Source organism: Xylaria bambusicola (genome assembly GCF_022495145.1).
Source record: "Xylaria bambusicola strain CBS 139988 unplaced genomic scaffold F5B22scaffold_40, whole genome shotgun sequence".
Taxonomy (NCBI): Eukaryota; Fungi; Ascomycota; class Sordariomycetes; order Xylariales; family Xylariaceae; genus Xylaria; species Xylaria bambusicola.
The window spans coordinates 218,961-236,858 of NW_025953593.1; the positions used below are offsets into that span (position 1 = coordinate 218,961).

The 17,898-nt window shown below is 49.1% G+C and overlaps 7 protein-coding genes across 7 annotated transcripts; 4 read left to right on the forward strand and 3 right to left on the reverse strand.

Annotated features, from left to right (window-relative positions):
- Window positions 1–275: 275 nt before the first annotated feature.
- Window positions 276–2,135, reverse strand: F5B22DRAFT_360210 (uncharacterized protein). Its single transcript, XM_047971062.1, has 3 exons — window positions 2,095–2,135; window positions 603–1,819; window positions 276–466 (listed from the first exon to the last, which is right to left on the reverse strand). Exon 2 carries the CDS (start codon window positions 1,695–1,697, stop codon window positions 861–863), a length of 837 nt encoding a protein of 278 aa, XP_047828279.1. The 5' UTR covers window positions 1,698–1,819; window positions 2,095–2,135; the 3' UTR covers window positions 276–466; window positions 603–860.
- Window positions 2,136–4,235: 2,100 nt separating this feature from the next.
- Window positions 4,236–6,180, reverse strand: F5B22DRAFT_360334 (uncharacterized protein). The gene is made up of 7 exons (XM_047971063.1): window positions 5,947–6,180; window positions 5,520–5,602; window positions 5,249–5,467; window positions 4,901–5,195; window positions 4,714–4,832; window positions 4,468–4,648; window positions 4,236–4,413 (listed from the first exon to the last, which is right to left on the reverse strand). The coding sequence occupies exons 2-7, from the start codon at window positions 5,595–5,597 to the stop codon at window positions 4,355–4,357; spliced, it is 951 nt and encodes a 316-aa protein (XP_047828280.1). The 5' UTR covers window positions 5,598–5,602; window positions 5,947–6,180; the 3' UTR covers window positions 4,236–4,354.
- A 1,335-nt stretch (window positions 6,181–7,515) lies between these two features.
- On the forward strand, window positions 7,516–8,328 carry F5B22DRAFT_360401 (signal peptidase-like protein complex catalytic subunit SEC11). The gene is made up of 2 exons (XM_047971065.1): window positions 7,516–7,755; window positions 7,853–8,328. The coding sequence occupies exons 1-2, from the start codon at window positions 7,675–7,677 to the stop codon at window positions 8,288–8,290; spliced, it is 519 nt and encodes a 172-aa protein (XP_047828281.1). The 5' UTR covers window positions 7,516–7,674; the 3' UTR covers window positions 8,291–8,328.
- Window positions 8,329–8,733: 405 nt separating this feature from the next.
- F5B22DRAFT_360398 (uncharacterized protein) lies at window positions 8,734–9,367 on the forward strand. The gene has a single exon (XM_047971064.1). The coding sequence runs from the start codon at window positions 8,846–8,848 to the stop codon at window positions 9,341–9,343; it is 498 nt and encodes a 165-aa protein (XP_047828282.1). The 5' UTR covers window positions 8,734–8,845; the 3' UTR covers window positions 9,344–9,367.
- Window positions 9,368–10,112: 745 nt separating this feature from the next.
- On the reverse strand, window positions 10,113–13,143 carry F5B22DRAFT_360447 (uncharacterized protein). Its single transcript, XM_047971067.1, has 3 exons — window positions 12,260–13,143; window positions 11,953–12,164; window positions 10,113–11,896 (listed from the first exon to the last, which is right to left on the reverse strand). Exons 1-3 carry the CDS (start codon window positions 12,705–12,707, stop codon window positions 10,190–10,192), a joined length of 2,367 nt encoding a protein of 788 aa, XP_047828283.1. The 5' UTR covers window positions 12,708–13,143; the 3' UTR covers window positions 10,113–10,189.
- Window positions 13,144–13,563: 420 nt separating this feature from the next.
- On the forward strand, window positions 13,564–16,513 carry F5B22DRAFT_617683 (uncharacterized protein). Its single transcript, XM_047975635.1, has one exon. It carries the CDS (start codon window positions 13,581–13,583, stop codon window positions 15,897–15,899), a length of 2,319 nt encoding a protein of 772 aa, XP_047828284.1. The 5' UTR covers window positions 13,564–13,580; the 3' UTR covers window positions 15,900–16,513.
- Window positions 16,514–16,818: 305 nt separating this feature from the next.
- Window positions 16,819–17,419, forward strand: F5B22DRAFT_649155 (ubiquitin-conjugating enzyme; the record flags this gene model as incomplete). The annotated part of the gene is made up of 2 exons (XM_047979130.1): window positions 16,819–16,848; window positions 16,976–17,419. 2 exons carry the CDS (start codon window positions 16,819–16,821, stop codon window positions 17,417–17,419), a joined length of 474 nt encoding a protein of 157 aa, XP_047828285.1.
- Window positions 17,420–17,898: the final 479 nt, after the last annotated feature.

Consider the following 17,898-nt stretch of genomic DNA (forward strand, 5'->3'; position numbering starts at 1 on the left):
TTCCCCTGTTTTTGTTGTTCTTGACACATAAGAGATGGAGTCGGCAGCGAAGAGGCGCGCCAGCCTGTGGTCACATTCGTCCTCCCCGCTTGCCCACGGCGAAGGTGGTGGTTGTCGTTCTTTTTTTTTTGTTATTGCCGTTGTTCGTATCCACCTCCCATCCTAGTAACAATCTGGTAACAAGAACGTTGTTCCAATGCCCTTCATGTATTCGAATGGGCCCTCGTCGTGTTATTAAAATGATAGCAAAAGCAGTGTAAAAGACAAATTTGCCAATATTTGAGTGGTGAGAAGCCCTTTCTTGCCCCTCTACCGCGTCGTTAGGCCGTCATACACGGCTCGACTTTTCATAGAGCAGCTCACTTGGGAAAAACTTATCTCGCAAGGAGACAGGGTTTCCTGTGGAATTCTGTCCATAACAGTTTCGTGCCTGACCGATACGACGCGGATGGAGAGACCCTCTGGGCTATGTTTATGGAGTTGCGATGTTAGGATCATTAGAAATCGGAGAGCCGAGGGATGAGTTGGGTGAGAATCATGTACGTCTATACCCTGTCACTCTCCTCGAACGCTCAAGTTCATCAAAAAAAGGTCGGCCAAACCTCGCTGAAGAAGTGGAGTGTCTGCTGCAATGTGTATGTAGTAGGCTCTCCCAAATGGTGTTTCCAATCTGATGAGCTGAGATGCCTGTGAGAGCTGAGTGATCGGGAAGAAACCGAAAACAATGAACGCCAATTCACCACACCCGTAACAAGATCCGTTCCTTCTCCAGAAAACACGCAAAAAGAACATCAGGTTCCTCCGTTAAAAACACAATCCAGAAGTGACCATAATTGTGGTGGTCTCATACGTTTTGCCCTTCAGATCGTCTTGGGCGTGTGAGCGTTGCTCATGTCAACGACATCGTCGAGATGGTTGCACATGGCCACAAATAAGTCGAAGAAGAGCTTGCCGCCCTTTTCCATCTCAGCTTGCATGGTTCCGCTCCTCTTGAATGTCTTGCGACATCGGATGATCAGAGCGAGATAGTGAGCGCGGAGCCGGGAGTCCGTGTCGGGCGTGTTATCGTAGGCGTACTGGGCGGACCGGAGAATCGTGCCGACATCGATTCCACTCTGCAGGCCCTGCTTTCGAAGAGCTAGGCGCTTGAGCTCCTCGAGTCCGAATCGCTCGGCAGCGCAGTACAGGACGGTGTCTCTTAGCAAGTATTGGTCCACGCTCGGCACGTACATGGTGGCCTCGACGGCTCCGCGGCCGCCTCGGGGGTTGTTGGGTTCGGAAGGGTCCGGGGATCGCACGGCGTCCTCGAGCTCCCAAGAGTTGCGGTGCTTGTTGTGCAACAAGCGGGGGTAGTAGTCACCCTTGTAGAGGTATTCAAGCACGGCCGAGAAGATCTCGGGCTCTTCGTCTGGTAGGGAAATCCTCTTGTTCTGTGCATCGAGGTATTGTTCACGGCAGACGCGCTCAAAGAACGGCGACTGGCATAGAACCTCCTCATGCGCGGCAAACAGTCGCCCTTCATGCCCGACCATCAGGGTGATGATCGGGGAGGTCAGAGACCTCTTGACAGGAAGGGTTTCCTCGAGCGACTGCTGTAGTTTCGACAGCTTCTGGTGATCGCGAACTGGGGCGTTGGACTTCTTCAGCCTGGCCGACTTGTCGACTCGGTCCGAGGATCGAAACGAGCGTTTGAACATGTTGGCGGTTGTCGATTGGAGGCGCAAAAGAAATCGAGACAGCGTGTAGATTGCGATGACAAGGTCGGGGAAAAGCGCACGAACACAGTTGCGCTGCTTCTCCTCGAGATTGTGTGAATTGGCTAGAGAGCGACGAAAAGAACGTGGGAGGATTGTCAGTTCAGACGAAAAGAGCGAATGAAAAAAAAGGAGTGTGGGAGAGAGAGTGATGAAGAACACGGGCCCGGGCGGTGTATCCCAGAGTCAACTCGAGAGAACAAACGAATGTCTCTGGAGATATCCTTATAATGCTTTGCGACCCTTGACGGTGGTGGTGGGGGAGGGAGAACGAAAGAAGGGGGGTAGAATTGAAGGGGGGTGTCGTGGATATTTATACCGTTCCTCGATACCTACTTACCTACCTACTTATGTATTTAGGCCTGTACTCACATGTGCTGCGCATTACTTCTAGGTACTGTAAGTATGGTTCGGCTTGGGTACCTACTCGCTACCGTCGCCTACCCAACCCGAATGCATCCATGCTAGCCCGCCGAGTGGCCTGTAGGTAAGGATACCCATGCACCTTGACACGGGCATTCATTCGTCGTGCAGAGTCGTGCTTGGTAGGCATTTCAGCCTGCTTTGGCTGGGCGTAGCCGGGATGTTGGGCGCTCCGCTACCTAGGGAGGCCTGGGTTGGGCCGATCGCTGCAATGCACCGGTGTCGAGATGGGAGATGGGGGCAGAAACAGGGCTAAAGATAGACAGGCGAGAACAGGTTGGTGGACAGGAGTGGAGTGGAGTGAAGCGAAGTGAATTGAAGTGAATTGTGAGTCGAGTTGAAGACTCTCACCGGAGGCTGGGGTCGCACTACTGCCGGCACGTATGACGACAGCACGGCGGTGGGACACTACAACAACCATCGGGGCCACGACTCTGCTTCATTCGCTGTCTTGCACTTGGTTCGTGCCATCACGCTCCCACACCATCACATTGGGTACATGCGTCGGATGCCCAGGCTGGTAACTTCGTGGGTTTCGCTGGATTGGGGTCCGCCTTATGCACCTACTTAAGGCTACAGAACTGTAGGTAGCGCCAAACAAGTTCCCAGAGTGTCAGCGTACAGTAACCATACCGAATAGTTTCTAAGTAGTTTTCCTTTCCTCTTTCCAAGTACTTAGATTATTCTCCCAGAATATAGGGTATATATACACGTATATAGCTAGTCTTACCATGTAATGGACCTGTAGATCCAACCTAGTGGAGGTGGTGGGTAGTCTAGATGTAGATGTGTGAATACTTGTGCAATAGAGAGAAAACTCATGATATGGCTTGCGAAGACGACCGCATTCGCTAACACACCTACTTACACGTAGGCCAGTTGGCTCCGTGTTTGGGACGTCGCCATAAGTGTTAGAGACAGTCAGCCATCTCTGCCCGAGTAACGATCGAACATCAAAGATGAGGCGTGATTGGACAGATCCCTAGCCACGCGACATGCCTCTCCGTTTCTGTAAAACACACCGCATGAATATTCCGGCGATTCATACAGATCGAGTAGCATTCGGAATAACGAGGCTGTGAGTAGACGCCCAAAGAAAAGACGTATTAGAAATCCGAATTGGATGCTGGACGACATCGTGCATCATCCACTTGCCTACCTATCCCCAGGTCTCGAACAATGTCCTTGTAGCACCAAGCGAATAGCAAGGGAAGCACGCGGGTGACGTTCCATGGCTGCTATTGAGACCGATTGCGTGGCATTGAATGAATGGGTGACCCCAAGATAAGCTTCTATAGGTTACCTATTAGTTGCCTTGCCAAGGCTTGTGATCGAAACATTGTTTCATTCCTATCATTTCCAGAAAAGAGGTGTGAGATTAGCATGTGTCGACAGTACTGAGCTAAAAATGGCTTACAAAGTCAGTATTGACGTGTATCTACCAGATCACATGGCAGATCTAGGGGCCGTTGTAGATGAGATGAGACCGCGGTGTGTTAGATCTACACTTAAGTACCTAGTGATGAGCTGGTTGGCGAATATCTACACGTGTACAGGATAGTCTAGGTCAGATATGGTCTAGGCCGTTGGGAGCTAATCTCGACCTAAGAGATGTGAAGCACGCAGGGATTACCTTATTAGACTGGATGACAGAGATCATCAATGTTCTCGTTGGTTGAACACTGTGATCAGGCGGAACAGGAGCAATTCCTTTTCGCCTAATTCAGGTCACGTTCTAAAAGCGTGTTTCTGCATAGAGAGACAACGAATTCTAGACACTAAAGCAGTATGGATACATCATATTGACACATCAGCTAGGAGAACCGCGTGTACCACTCGACAATTCAGCACCTCAATCTCATGTACCACCCACCCGAGGCTCAAACCTCGGGTATTCATCATCAACCTGCTCGACATTCTGAAGACCCTACTTCTATAATCAGGTTGCGACTCACCGCCATATACTTTTGGCAGTTATAACTTATCACCTAGTCCTTCGAGATGGCCAGCTGGCTGTGAACAGGCTGCTCAGTGCTGGGTGTGTAACAAATCCGAGAATTTCCCACATCGCCTTTTTTTTTCTACAGCATTCCACCAGAGTCTTTTGGGTGCGTGATGGGTGGCAACCGTGCTCCAATCCCCTTGACTCCGTCATAATAGGCTGACTAAAAGGGCGCCTAGTTGGCAGCCGTAATCGATTGTCTCATTGCAATGAGACCGTACATCCATACGAATACTTTTGAGTGAATTAGCAGGATCACTATGCACAAAGTGGACTAGAAGAACCTACTAAATAGAGCCGCAACGACGAATCCAGCAGCCGCCGCAACGGCAGCCTCTGGAGAGTTGCCCATGAGTTCGGGGTCCAAGAAAAACAAACCCCAGTGCCCTGTTGCGAGCTTGCCGATGCCAGCCCAAGCAAGGTACAGACCGCTCGCAGCAAGAATGCCAGCTACGTGTCCTATAACCGACTATTTTTGTCATTGAGTCAGCTGAAGCGTCGAGACACACCAGGCTTTAAGGACAATTCACTCACAGTTTGGCGGCGGATGCTATTAAGGCCAATGATCTCGAGGATGGCTATGATAGCCGTAATGGTAGAAACATTGATGATGCTGAACGCCTTGATATCATCTTCCTCGAATAGTCCCTTATCTACACTGGAATTAGCCTCCTAATAATCACCGTAAGACAAATCCTCGAAGCTTAGGAGCACCACTTACTTGGGTCATAGAAGGCCACCGTGCTATTGCCAGGACTATGGTGGTGATGTGGAAACTTGGGCGGCTTGAACCCACCATGACCAGCGGGCACAAATACAGTCCAATACAGTAGTGTATGGAGAAAGGTGAAGACATGGGTGACAGTATAGAATATACTGAAGCTGGTCTGCTGGAGAGTGGATGGCTGATGTGGTGGTGTGAAGAATTTGGCGATACGAGCTTGTGCGGACGAATCTTCTGGCTCGTCATCTTGATCTGGATTACTCCGCCCAAAGGTGTGCGCACCCGTCCATGTCTACATATAACTTAGTAAGGCCGGAGAACAACAGCCGGACAGCGGTAACGTACCGAGGTCAACAGATGGTATATCCATAGCAGGAGAAAGGAAATGGTGGAGAACTCGAACGGGATCCGCCCAGCACCGTGGTCATCTTCATTGTCAAGTTTATATTTGAGGGCTACGCCAGCGACCGAGGTAAGGTACGAGCTTAGGAGCAGTCGAATTATGAAAAGGAACCTCTGATTGATAATCTGCCAAGGCGAGTGGCATGCTCTCAGGGTAATTGGCTGCATAGTGTCAGGAGTCTCGTAGTCTGTAATCATCTCAAGGCAAACATACATGGCTGTCTTCCTGAGGTGCTGGTGTCGGTTCTCTTTCGGACTGCGGAAGGAGAGGCGTTGTGTCCGTCGGTGGCATCTTGACTATGATACTTAGCGTATTAAATTTTCAATAGGACAGGAAGAGTGGCCTGGGAGTGTTGGTCCGAGGATAAGGATTCAATAGGTCATGCAGCAGGGTATAGTTATTGTTGGCGCGGAGGGAGAAAAGGTGTCTATTGGGATGTGGGTAGCTGAGGAGATTTAAAAGAACATGGCGAGTTGAGAGGGTGGCAGGATGAAAGCAAATGAAAGTCACTGCAAGCCTGCAAGATCAAGACCAGCAGCAGCACCAGTGAGTGATGACTGCCCGACATAGTGATTGAGTATATTGACTTGTGGCAAGTACGATGCGTGTTGGCTGGGGTTATAGAAGAATAGGTTCCTACCTAGATACCTGCCTCAAGTCGAAAGGTTTGAATCACCTCCCTTCCCCCTTTTATGACTCTTAGCGAGGATGGTGATGCAGCGCGGTAGGTAGCTGAGTGATCGATCTTTCCATATACCTACCCACCCAGTTGCATGGGCGTTTACTTAACTACCTCTTATGTAGGTACATAGCTATCCAACTTATACCTAGCCATAAACCTTTCTAGCGGCAATAAAGACCACATGTTTGATTGAGTACCTAACTGATGCTGATCATAGCTAGAGAAGGCCGACCATATGTCATGCTCGCAAGTATATAAGCTGAGCCCACAGAGCGTAGATTTCTTAACTACCATGTCCTGCATAACTCTATCTGACGGTTAATATCTAAGGGAAGGGTTATGGCAATGATTCGGGAGGATAGAAAGGCTTGATTGAGTCGAGATTCGAAAGCCTATGTCGATGCCGTGCTCTCGTCGTCTGTGAGACGAGACTCATAGAATATTTGTCCGTCCTTGTAAAGTGCTGGTGTTCCCTGGGCTGTCTTGTGTACTCTTAGAAGAACTCTGGGTCCCGGGTAGTTGAGAAGAAGGTATTTGACACTGGCCAGTTATGCTTTGGGACCCAATGGACGGCTGATTACAACCACGTTGGGATATCATAGTCGCTTCAGCCTTTCCTAAGCCTTGTCTGTTAGAGGCAGCTCATATATAAGAGAACCTGGGAGGCGCCATACGCTGACTATGCGCCAGTCGAGTGCGCCTGGAGTTGAACCATGTAAAGGCCATGAAGAAAAGCTGCAAAGTAGTGACTATCAATTGCAATACAGCAACTATGATCTGAGAGGGAAGTTGATGCATAGCCTTCTTTAAGCCTAGTCGTGGGATGCTGGCGTCTCTCGGAATCTAGCCCATGACGGAGGTTGAAGGGCCTAAGCGCTTATATACTTATACACTCTGAACAACACTTGATAGTCAAGACCATTTTCGCTTCTTCAATGCATGATGTATGATTGTACTGATCAAATGGGAACTCAGCCGACGCCTTGCAACGCCTCTTACGGTTCATATTACTGCAGTTGGCACCTGCATGATCCTACCTCTGAGGGGCGCAGGACTGTCGAGGTAGGATTGGAGAACGTTGGTTACAGTCTCCTGTCTTCTAAGTGGTCATTGAGGGTCTTACAAGACGTTACGATTCCATGAGCAAGCTATACGGCCAGTAAGATTCTACGCAGACACATATCCGCTCTTTGCGGACCAAGGTGACGATAGAGCTTCCAACCCTCCACAGTAAAGTAGTGAATAACCTCATGGAGGGGCCTCTGATAACTAGTGAGGATATCCTGACAGAGGAAAAAGAGCCGACTACAGATGAGTTCGTTAATTCAGAAAGATGTCAGGGCGTAGGTAGTGTAGTGTAGTTGAGCACATAGGTATGATGGATCCGCAGTCTGTCCTCTGTACACAGGGTCTCCTAGTACAGTGCCGCACTACTGAGAACCGAGCATTATGCACTGTACAATACACTGTACCCAGCTCCCCATTCTGGACACTGCAGAGACAGGGTATGATACGTACAGTACGTACCTAATCTGCATTAAACAACCTGTCATTATCGAAGCTGATTCACGCTGGTCGCCAAAAGTCCTCTTCTGTTTATAGGGTGAGCAGAGGCTCCCAATAGACCGTGGCCATACTCTGACTCTCTTAATCCTACCAGACCGACCAATTGTCAACCTGCCGGTCATGTTGTCAAGCCTCCAGAACCCGCGGCAAGCAGCTGCACAGCTGCTCAACTTCGCGCTCATGATGTCTACAGCTTTCATGGTACGTGCAGCTATTATCCCACCTATAGCCTCCAGAACACGTCTGCATGGAATATCGATTTCTGGCATTTTCAACTGACTTATTGCGCGCTCTACAGATGTGGAAGGGTCTCTCTATCGCCGCCGACTCACCATCCCCGATCGTCGTCGTCCTCTCCGGATCTATGGAGCCCGCCTTCCAACGTGGTGATCTATTATTCTTATGGAACCGCAACCTGCTAGCCGAAACAGACGTCGGCGAAGTTGTAGTGTACAATGTCAAGGGAAAGGACATACCCATCGTCCACCGCGTCGTGCGCAAGTTTGGAACGGGGGCGCACGCCAAGTTGCTGACTAAGGGTGACAACAATGCTGCAGACGACACAGAGCTATACGCACGCGGCCAGGACTACCTCGATAGGAGTGATATCATTGGGAGTGTTGTCGGCTACATACCTTTTGTCGGCTATGTTACAATTATGTTTGGCGAGCACCCGTGGCTCAAGACGGTCATGTTTGGAATAATGGGTTTGTTAGTGGTGCTGCAGCGAGAATAAAGAACCGATTTGAATCTCCTTCTTTACATGTGTCCCACACAAACAAATCCCTACATTGCCAGCCCTAGTCTGCATCTTAACCAAGGGCTGCGACTTTCATTTGCAAGTCAGGTTGGAGTTCGGTGTTGTACCCCGTGGCTCGTACTGGCTCGTACTGGCTCGTTTCTATAATGCCTATCTGGGACGACATTTCGGTACCGCTTCCAATGGGCCAACCAAGTAGACAATGCCTGCGATCAATATTATCGCCAATTGCATTGTAGACAAGGGAACGTCGACATATTACATTATAGGAAGCTATCTGCTGTTTGAGAACAAAGGGCCTGTTCATCCTCAAAGAACTATCAAGTTCCCAGCTCAATGACAATGCCCGAATAACAACAAGACAGTCAGTTAACAAGGCAACAGTTCGTTAGATACCAGAGGTGCAACTATATAAGGAGCAGAGTCTGAGAAGTAGCATAAATACGACGCACGACAACGACACTTTTCCAATAGCAAAAAGCAACAACCTAAGTATACGATAACTCACTTACTAACATTTAACAAACCACAATGACACAACGAACACAAGACTCACTAGTCTGCGGCGTCCCCGCTAGAGAGCTTAGATATGCCACAGTGCTGTGTTGGGAGAGACAGCAAGAGCTTATGTTCGTGGATTACATCATGGACCATCTTGATTTTGTCGAAAGGTTCAGGGGTTTTCAGGAACTTCTAAAGCATCTAGGCGTGAATGGTTTCAAGGACATCAAAAATGATCAAGGCGAGAGCGTTCACATGATCATTGTAAAAAATGTCCAGGACAAGATTACGTCTCTCAGAGCAATAGCAGGGTTGAGAAACAGGGCCATTGTAAATAGCCGTGGAATGGACCACGAAGCATTCGTACGACGAATTTCTCGAGACCTTTACGAGGAACGCCTCCGAAACAACACCAGAGCAAATGCTGGCGGAAACGCTGAAGGAGATGCGGAAGAAGACGCTGGAGAAAATCAGTCACTCATGGGTACCTTGGGAACCTACCTCCGTCTACTTGCCTCACTAGTTTAAAAAGAATCCTCATACACTTAGGTCACTTAGGTAGGTTTACACCTAAGAACCCTGAACCCTAAATAAAATACATAAACCACATACTTTATATTTATTCTAATAAAGGTGACATCATTGCTTGTAGATTGAGTGCTCTGGGCTAGTGTTGGTAGTATTTCTTTGAATTCCGGCTTTAAGACCGTCTTAGAACTAGTGAATCATAACAACGCGTTTCCTCACTGCAGAATTATTCAAGCCCGTCCAACTGTTCCGGGGAGGAGAAAATAAAAATAGTAACCTACGTACATATTTGTCAAAGCTTAACCGGTCCGTCCTTATATAAAAGAAGCACAACTAGGAAGTCTGTCGAAGTAGAGGATCGGATCTGCACGTCTGTGTTTTTAACGAAATAGAATAATACTAGATGCTCATATTTGGGCTGGTATGAGCGCATGCTCATTGCCATTGTGAACTTAGCATCCTACATTTTTGTTTTGCTTCTAGGCTGAAGCAATTATTATGTGTAGGCAAGACAATTTAGTTTACAGTATAAAAATCCGAAAATGAAAAGGCAGCAAAAGGTACCAGAATGCATTGTCACCGTACACAAAACTATTTCATGTACCTGGTGTAGTTCCGTGTGTAAACATTAGAAGCACTAAGTATAGATCTCACGAGGATCGTGAAGTAAAGGTATTAAGCTACTTTCAATGAGTGGCCTAGCCGGCCCATTTTGGAGTAAATGTACAAGAATTTCCCAAATGCGGATGTAGGTCCGAAATTCAGAGGCATCCCATATGGACGAGATATTGAAGACGTGCAAGTCAATGACTGAGTTTGATTAAGGCACACCAACCTGAATAAAGGTTAGTACGCTTCTCCTTCTCCGTCATCATAGCCATCGCCGCCATCATCGTCATAGCCATCATCCCCATAGTCATCTTCATAGTCGTACACCACTGGCGCCGGCTCATCATCTTCAATATCCTCGTCTTGTTCATCACCCACAGCATTGGGAGCAGTTTTCTCAGTAGTTGGCCTGGGACTTTCGTTGTTGGGCGGAGGCGTTCCAGCATCTGAAACGCTGCCTGCACGAGAAGTCATGCGACTAGCAGACTCACTCTCCATGCGGGAGACGACAGAGCCTGGGCCACGTTTCTTATTGTTCCCAAATAGACTGGCAATGGCGTCATAATTAATCCTCTTCGACACTGTATTGCGCTTCTTCATCACGTCAATGGCCGCTTCGCCAGGAGTGGAAGCTGGCGTTAGTTGGCCTTCGCCCATTCGTGGCTTTTTGACCCGGTTGCGCTTCCGCTTCGGAGGCCCTAACTGTTCCATCTGCTGCCGATACGTTTTCTCTTGTTGTTTCCGTACCCAGTCCTTATTGGCGTTCAGCCATATTTCTTCTTTGATCAGTACTTCCTCGGGCTCAAGCTCGCAAAATTGTACTTCTGGGTCATCGGCAAATTCATCTTCGCCAATAATTTCATCCATTTTCAGCTCTTTACGGGGAAGCAACGAGCGTGCTAGTTCGGCTTTGATATGGGCGAGATGCGCCGCTGTTGCTAGTGCTTTGCTGTGTGCAGAACTATGAGGGTCGTTTATGACCTCGTTGATCTGATTCTCTAGTTCCGCTTCGTCTCGCTCCCACTCTTCATCAAAGTTGAGAGATTCTTGTTCAGGGCCCTGTTTATTGCGCCTACCCTTCTTGGATTGGGCGTCTGTTTGTTCTTCTTCTTCTTCGTTGACCACATTGCTCTCATCTGCATTAGCGACATCTGAAGCGCCGTAGATCTCAACGAGTTCATCTATAGCTTGATTACTAGTTGGATCCTCTGCACTGAGACCCTCGACAACGTCCTTTGGTCGTTTGGGGGCTGGTTTCGGAATTTGGGAAGGGTCAAAAGGAGCTACTGTTTCCCTACTTTCTGTGTCGTCAAAAGATCTTGGTAGGAACTCTGTGACTTGACGCATTTTCGAGAAATCTGGCGGTAGAATTGGTCTTGGTGGTGGTGGCATAGTTGTACTAGTAGCGTTTGCTTGGCTCAGCTCATCGCCATCAATATCCTCCAGCACTCGTTTTCGCTTTCTTCCACTAGACTCTCTTTCTATTTCTATCTTCTCTTTCCATTCGTTGCTTTGTTTGTAGAAAGAAGGTGGATCATGTCGTGATTCGAGAAATTCCTGGTTTAAGAAATTTTCGATAGAAAGATTGCTGCTTTCAGTAACGGTGAATTCGTCTAAGCGCTGTTCAATAGTGTGTGTTGTGACTTTGACGACATAAACTATCTCTCTGACAGTCCGTCGGAAATTCCACATACGGGCCGCCATTAAGAGACAAGCGCCGCAAATACCGGAAGGTCGACGCCCCATGACCATCCAATCGCGGCCCATTCGCTGACAAAGTCTTGTTGCATCGGCAGCGATCTTATTAGTGAAATCACCGAAGTCTAGTTTCTCGGCAAACCGCATCATTAGATCTTCGGGTATGATTGATCTCACATTGTTGTTTTGGAAGGAGTAAATGTTGCTCAAATCCTTGAAAACATGGCCGAGCTCATATACATTGATCTAACACGATAAGTTAACTCGAGCCAGGGCTGATATACATTATGATGCTTACTTACGTGGACGAGTTCAGCGAAATCAATAAGCATAACGTCACATTTCTCCTCTCTTCGGCAAGCTGTGTAGAGGCAGACAGGAACTACTTTGTCCATGCCACGGCCTTGCAGCCAGTTTTCATTAAGAACAAGTTTGAAAATCATGATGGCAGATTCGATAGCGCTTTCGGTTACGTTCCTTAACCGTGACTTGAATCCCCACATCATATTCCTGGCTGAGGTCGAGAGTCAGTGATCGGCGAGGAAAGCAATTAAAAAAATAAATAAAAAAATAAAAATAAAAGGAAAATGGGTTATTCTTGAACCTTACCTTCACGGATTGTCTTTTCACGGTTGTCGCCAACGAGTCCTCCAAGACGCCGAACTCCTGGTGCCATGTTCCGGGTTGTGCCCTGGTCAGCAGCTACATAGCTACCCTGAACAATGGCGGCACCCGACGAAGTTTCACCAAAAACCACCTCAGCGACAATGTTGGAGCTGTCAATTTCACGACCACAGGCAGAACAGAATCCATCCTGGACAGGCGCTGAAGGGTTAGGGCATCGGGGATTCGGACATGATGGGCGATCTTTGTTACTAGGACGAGATGATGTAGAAGGAGAAGAAGTAGGCTCCGAACTCATGGCTCGTTCATTTTCCATTCTGTTCCTGTTTAGAACTTCTTTGATCCTATCACCCGATCCCGCTCCCTTGGGACGTATCTGGAAGCCCCTGGCACCCTTAGCCGCAGGCCGGGCGGGCTTGATGAGAGACGACATGCTGTTGCTGAGGATTATTATTATGATACTGTGAACGCTTGATGGAGGGTGTGGAATAGTTATAGGAAAATCCGCATCGAACGAATGAACGTGTTGTAAGTGCTAGCTAGCAAAGCCAGCCAGTTCCATGGAGAAGGGCTCCTTGTTTTTGATGAATGGGCCAAATTATGCTTGTAATATCCCATGGGCCGTGATAATTTTGATGGCAGCAGCCGGACTCGACTTTGTTTGCCGCAGTGATTCAAGAGTAGTGTACACTGCCGCATTCAATGACGCAGCAGGTAGATCCAACTCTTGTCTTATAAGACTGATGGATAATAGCTAGATATTTAGATGTAAGTCGTTTGAAAGAGGCAGGGGATGGACGAATGGGGGTTCGCGGTGAGACGATATACTCGAGGGGAGATTTGAGAAACGAACGCGATGCTGGATGGAGTGGGGAGGTTGAAGTGGGGAGAAAGATGGAAAATGGCCGAGTGGTAAAGCGGGTGACCCAGGAAAACCGCGTTGCGCTGACTCCTCGCTAAATTCTTTATTGTGGGGTTGGCATTGTGCTCAACATGGCCTGAGAGGACGATCTGGGTTCGAGCACGAGTGCCAGCTCATTTTTCTGCTGACTTGGGGAACAGGGTAGGTACTCCGTGAGAAAAACTCCAGAGGACTGATTCAGACCTTTGAAGCTCCTAGGTGTCTGCAGATATTTGTAGAATCTCCGTGGTCCTGTATTCTGTGAATTATGTGATCATCTTTCACCTAGGGCCTCAGTCAAGGAGTAACTTCAGGTAAAGTTGAAATGGTGGAACCTTAGCCCATCAGTTAGATAGTTGCATATACCCGATATACATATACCCAGCCTCCCTCTGGTTGCATGATATGATTAAACTCGGTGGAACCTTGGAATGTTCGATTGCTATGCAAAAGCTGAAGCCTTGTCGTCATTTCCAGATTCCTTGTATGCGTCCCCATGGGACGCTGATCTATCAAGCATCAACATCCTTGAAACCAACCTACATTGTCCTGGCTACTGGCGATATGGACGGCCTTGATGACTTTGAAAAAACCCTGGCAGCTGAAAAGGCCGAAAGAGAGCGCGACGCACGGAATTTAGCTGAGAAAAGCCACCGCAAACATCGTCACCACCATCATCATAGACGCGACCATTCTGCAGACAGAGCCCGCGATCGTGAACGCGACCGCGACCGCGACCGTCGCGGACATCATCGCTCGCGTGGAGACGACGAATATGAAGATGATGGCCACAGACATAAACGGTCGCGCCACTCGAGAGATGATGACCGGCACCATCGAGATCACCACAAGGAACGCCATCGGCGAGACCATCACGATGAGCAAGATGTGAGCCGTAATACAAACAAGGAAACTCGGTTAAAATCAACGGATGCGAAACAAGATCTACCGCTGCCAAATGAAGAATTAGCCGCTGAAGACTATGAAAAGCCCGCTCGCTCGCCACCTCTAACAAGAGACTCGTGGATGACAGCCCCCTCTGCCCTCGACATTGACTACACACAAAAGGGTTCAAAACTAGTTAGACCACCACCACCCAAGGAGGAGCCAAAGAGAATAATACATTCAAGGGAATTAAATGCCGCTCATTTACATGGCCTCAACGATGGTAAAATGGAAGATGAACTTGAGTTACCTGCTCAGCATGAGGTTAACTATACCTTCGGGGACGGCGGGTCGCTATCAAGGATGACGAAATTGAAGGGTATTTACAACATGGCGGAGAGCACTGGTCGTACTGTGGAAGAGGTTGCATTAGACCGATATGGGAACCTACGCGATTTTGACGATGCTCGTGAGGAGAAGATTGAGTTGGATAGGCGCAGAGTCTATGGGGAAGGGTATGTGGGCAAAGAGAAGCCTAGCGGCGAGCTGTTTCAGGAACGAAAGCTACCCACGGGAGTTCGTGAGAAACGGCAAGCATCCCTGCGACCTACGGAACTGGACCAGGGCACAGTTATCCCTGATGATGCTACCTCCCACCAGCCGATACAAGTAGATCAGACAACTCTAAATCGATTAAAAGCCCAGATGATGAAGGCAAAATTGAGAAAATCGCCAGACGCCGCTAAACTCGAAGCTGAGTATAACCAAGCTGCGGCCACATTTGCAGCTAAGGGTCCTGAAGCAGTGGTTCTTAATGTGATGGAGAATCGCATGATGGCAGGAACGCGGGCAGAGGCCAAGGCGGTGGACACCAAACGAGGCCGCGAAAGAGGACTGGTAGAGCAGAATGACGACATGACGATAGACGACATGGTTCGCGAAGAGAGGCGCACACGGGGACAAGCTGGAGGAGAAGGACTTCGACTTGCCGAACGTATAGCCAAAGATGGAAAATTTGATGACGATCTCGAATATATGGACGAGAATGCAGAGAAGTTAGCAAGGCGCGTGGAGAGGTCAGAGCTCAACCTCAGGAACGCTGCTGTCAACGAATACCAGAAGATCAACAAGATACTCGATAACTGTCAACTTTGTCACCATGAAGACCGAGACTTACCTCCTGTGGCACCCGTTATCTCGCTAGCCACGCGTGTATATCTGACTTTACCTACAGAGCCAGAGTTGACCGAAGGCGGCGCCGTTATCGTGCCCATTCAGCACCGGACCAACTTACTCGAGTGTGATGACGATGAGTGGGAGGAGATACGAAACTTCATGAAGTGTCTGACTCGCTTATATCACGATCAAGGAAGAGAGGTCGTGTTCTACGAGAACGCCGCGGCTCCACAGAGACATATGCACGCTGCCATGCAAGCGGTGCCAATCCCGTATGAGCTAGGAGACACGGCACCTGCCTTCTTCAAGGAGGCGATGCTCTCAGCGGATGAAGAGTGGTCGCAGCACAAGAAAATTATTGACACGGGGGCACGAGCACGTGACGGACTCGGAAAATTGGCATTTAGGCGGTCTATTGCGAAGGAGATGCCCTATTTTCACGCCTGGTTCACGTTGGACGGTGGACTGGGCCATGTGGTGGAAGACTCCAATAGATGGCCGAGAGGTGATCTGTTTGCTAGAGAAATCTTGGGAGGCATGGTAGACGCGGAGCCACACGTAATCAAGAAACAAGGTCGGTGGCACAGGTCAGACAGTAGGGTTGATGGATTCAAGAGTCGTTGGAGGAAGTTTGACTGGACGCGAGTCCTTTCTGATGGCTAACGGCTTGACTCTTATTTCATGGACCCATTCGTGGCCAAAGACGTTACAAACTGAGCAGTCATAGTCAGGATGGTAATTAGGCCGGTTACTCTGGACACATGCGGTAAACCCAAAGTACACGTATCACACAGACTGCCGCAACTGTATATTGATGTGGCCTTGTTTTACAAGTGGCAAGGGTGAGACAGGATTAGATACGCTACAAGACAGATCAAGGTATACACCTCAAATGGCTGAATACAAGCCTGTTTGAAGTTGAAAACATCCATTACCTACAGCACTTAGTTCTTCCAATGGTTAGTAACCTCAACTGAGTGCCCAGCGCTGGGTGTACATACCGACAGGACGGGAGGCTGCACTGTACTACCTATGTATACCAAAAAGGGAACGTGGGGAGGTGGAAAGTAGACGTTGATAGGCTGACAGAGCTGTATCTTTTGGGTAAAGAGCGCCCGAGCGGACTAGGTACTTAAGTACATGGCAGGTACTTACTCAGGTACTCACTCAGGTACATGCATGCACAGGCTGAGGAAGGTACGGTGCTAGAACAGGCTACCTTGCTGCAGATGCCCCTCATTGCGGGAGGTCACCCGGATGGTCTGCTCAGGCAAGTCTCCTCGCTCAACCCGTGCGGCCATGATATCATCTAACCAGCAACTTAAAGACATCTATTTCCCCCCAGCACATCACAATGGCTCGGACAGTTTAGACAAGGCTGAATACATATTCGAGGAGTCAGCTTACCCAGTAATTCCACCTTTTCCCACTCGCGAGCAAAAGCTTTAAGAAGCTCAAGCTATCCACCCGGACAGTGCTAGTTCTACTCACCACTCAGAAGTAGTCAGTCTACTCATTCGCCAACCTCACCGTCCGATCACCGAACTACCAACAACATCCCAACCCAAGCTTATCAGTGACCATGGCCGCTTCCCAGAAGCGAATAACAAAGGTAGATACATCTACAGACGCACCGCGCACGCACAAACCCCCTTCCACCCTCCCCTCATCCTTCATCCTTGTTCACGGCAAACACGGAGAGAATCAACCCCGCTAACCCATACCACCCATCACGCCAGGAGCTCCAAGAGTGCACGGAGTCTCCCCCACAGGGGATGACGATAAGCCTACCCTCAGAAGCAGACCTAAGCAAATGGGACGTCGTCCTCGCCGGTCCCCCCGACACCCCCTACGCAGGAGGCGTGTACAACATCACCGTGACGCTCCCGGCAGACTACCCCTTCAAGGCGCCGCAAGTGAACTTCGCGACCCGCATCTACCACCCGAACGTGACCAACGACAGCATGGGCAACATCTGCCTCGGCGTCCTGAAGCCCGAGAACTGGAAGCCCGCGAGCCGCGTGCGCGCCGTGCTCGAGGCCGTCCGCCAGCTCCTCGTCGAGCCCAACCCGGAGGACCCCCTCGAGACGCGCATCGCCGACGAGTACAAGAACAACCGCCCCGAGTTCGACAAGAATGTCAAGAGCTACGTCACGCGCTATGCCAAGCCGGCCGGCAAGTAAAAACGAGCAGATTAATGCCTTCGAAACGGCCGTCGGGTCGGATTAAGACGGGACCGCTAGATAGGTTCGGTTCAATCAATCAATCAGAATGGACTGGATCTGGGCCAACTACTGCTACATGTCTCTCTTCTCTAGCCTCGTTCATCCATGGTAGTAGGAATAATTTGGACTCACAAGAGGGAATGAACTGAGAATGATCGCTCAGTCACTCTCTAGTGTCGCTAAACCCGGCTAAGTAGCAGATACCCGAGGGAAGACATGAAGAGTGAAAGGCAGAATATGGTTTCTCGACAAAGTCGTTTGGTTTGTATACCCAACGACAGCGTTACGAAGATTGGGGAAAGCTTTGATGGACAATAAAAGATGGCAGAGATATTATCGTTTTAGCCATCGCTGTCTTCTCTTACACGGAATCAATACCCCAAGAGCCGCGGAGGGTATATGCGGATGGTTTACTACTCGGATGTGGCTAAGAAATT

Excerpts from the sequence above, each read along its gene's own strand:
- F5B22DRAFT_617683 (XM_047975635.1), top strand. The coding sequence starts at position 13,581 with ATGATTAAACTCGGTGGAACCTTGGAATGTTCGATTGCTATGCAAAAG.
- F5B22DRAFT_360334 (XM_047971063.1), bottom strand. The coding sequence starts at position 5,597 with ATGCCACCGACGGACACAACGCCTCTCCTTCCGCAGTCCGAAAGAGAA. Across the intron at positions 5,468-5,519 it reads CACCTCAGGAAGACAGCCAT|CCAATTACCCTGAGAGCATG; the intron begins GTATGTTTGCCT and ends GACACTATGCAG. Across the intron at positions 4,833-4,900 it reads GGTGGCCTTCTATGACCCAA|ATAAGGGACTATTCGAGGAA; the intron begins GTAAGTGGTGCT and ends ATTCCAGTGTAG.
- F5B22DRAFT_360398 (XM_047971064.1), top strand. The coding sequence starts at position 8,846 with ATGACACAACGAACACAAGACTCACTAGTCTGCGGCGTCCCCGCTAGA.
- F5B22DRAFT_360210 (XM_047971062.1), bottom strand. The coding sequence starts at position 1,697 with ATGTTCAAACGCTCGTTTCGATCCTCGGACCGAGTCGACAAGTCGGCC.
- F5B22DRAFT_360401 (XM_047971065.1), top strand. The coding sequence starts at position 7,675 with ATGTTGTCAAGCCTCCAGAACCCGCGGCAAGCAGCTGCACAGCTGCTC. Across the intron at positions 7,756-7,852 it reads TGATGTCTACAGCTTTCATG|ATGTGGAAGGGTCTCTCTAT; the intron begins GTACGTGCAGCT and ends CGCGCTCTACAG.
- F5B22DRAFT_360447 (XM_047971067.1), bottom strand. The coding sequence starts at position 12,707 with ATGTCGTCTCTCATCAAGCCCGCCCGGCCTGCGGCTAAGGGTGCCAGG. Across the intron at positions 12,165-12,259 it reads TGAAAAGACAATCCGTGAAG|CCAGGAATATGATGTGGGGA; the intron begins GTAAGGTTCAAG and ends TCTCGACCTCAG. Across the intron at positions 11,897-11,952 it reads ATTTCGCTGAACTCGTCCAC|ATCAATGTATATGAGCTCGG; the intron begins GTAAGTAAGCAT and ends TTATCGTGTTAG.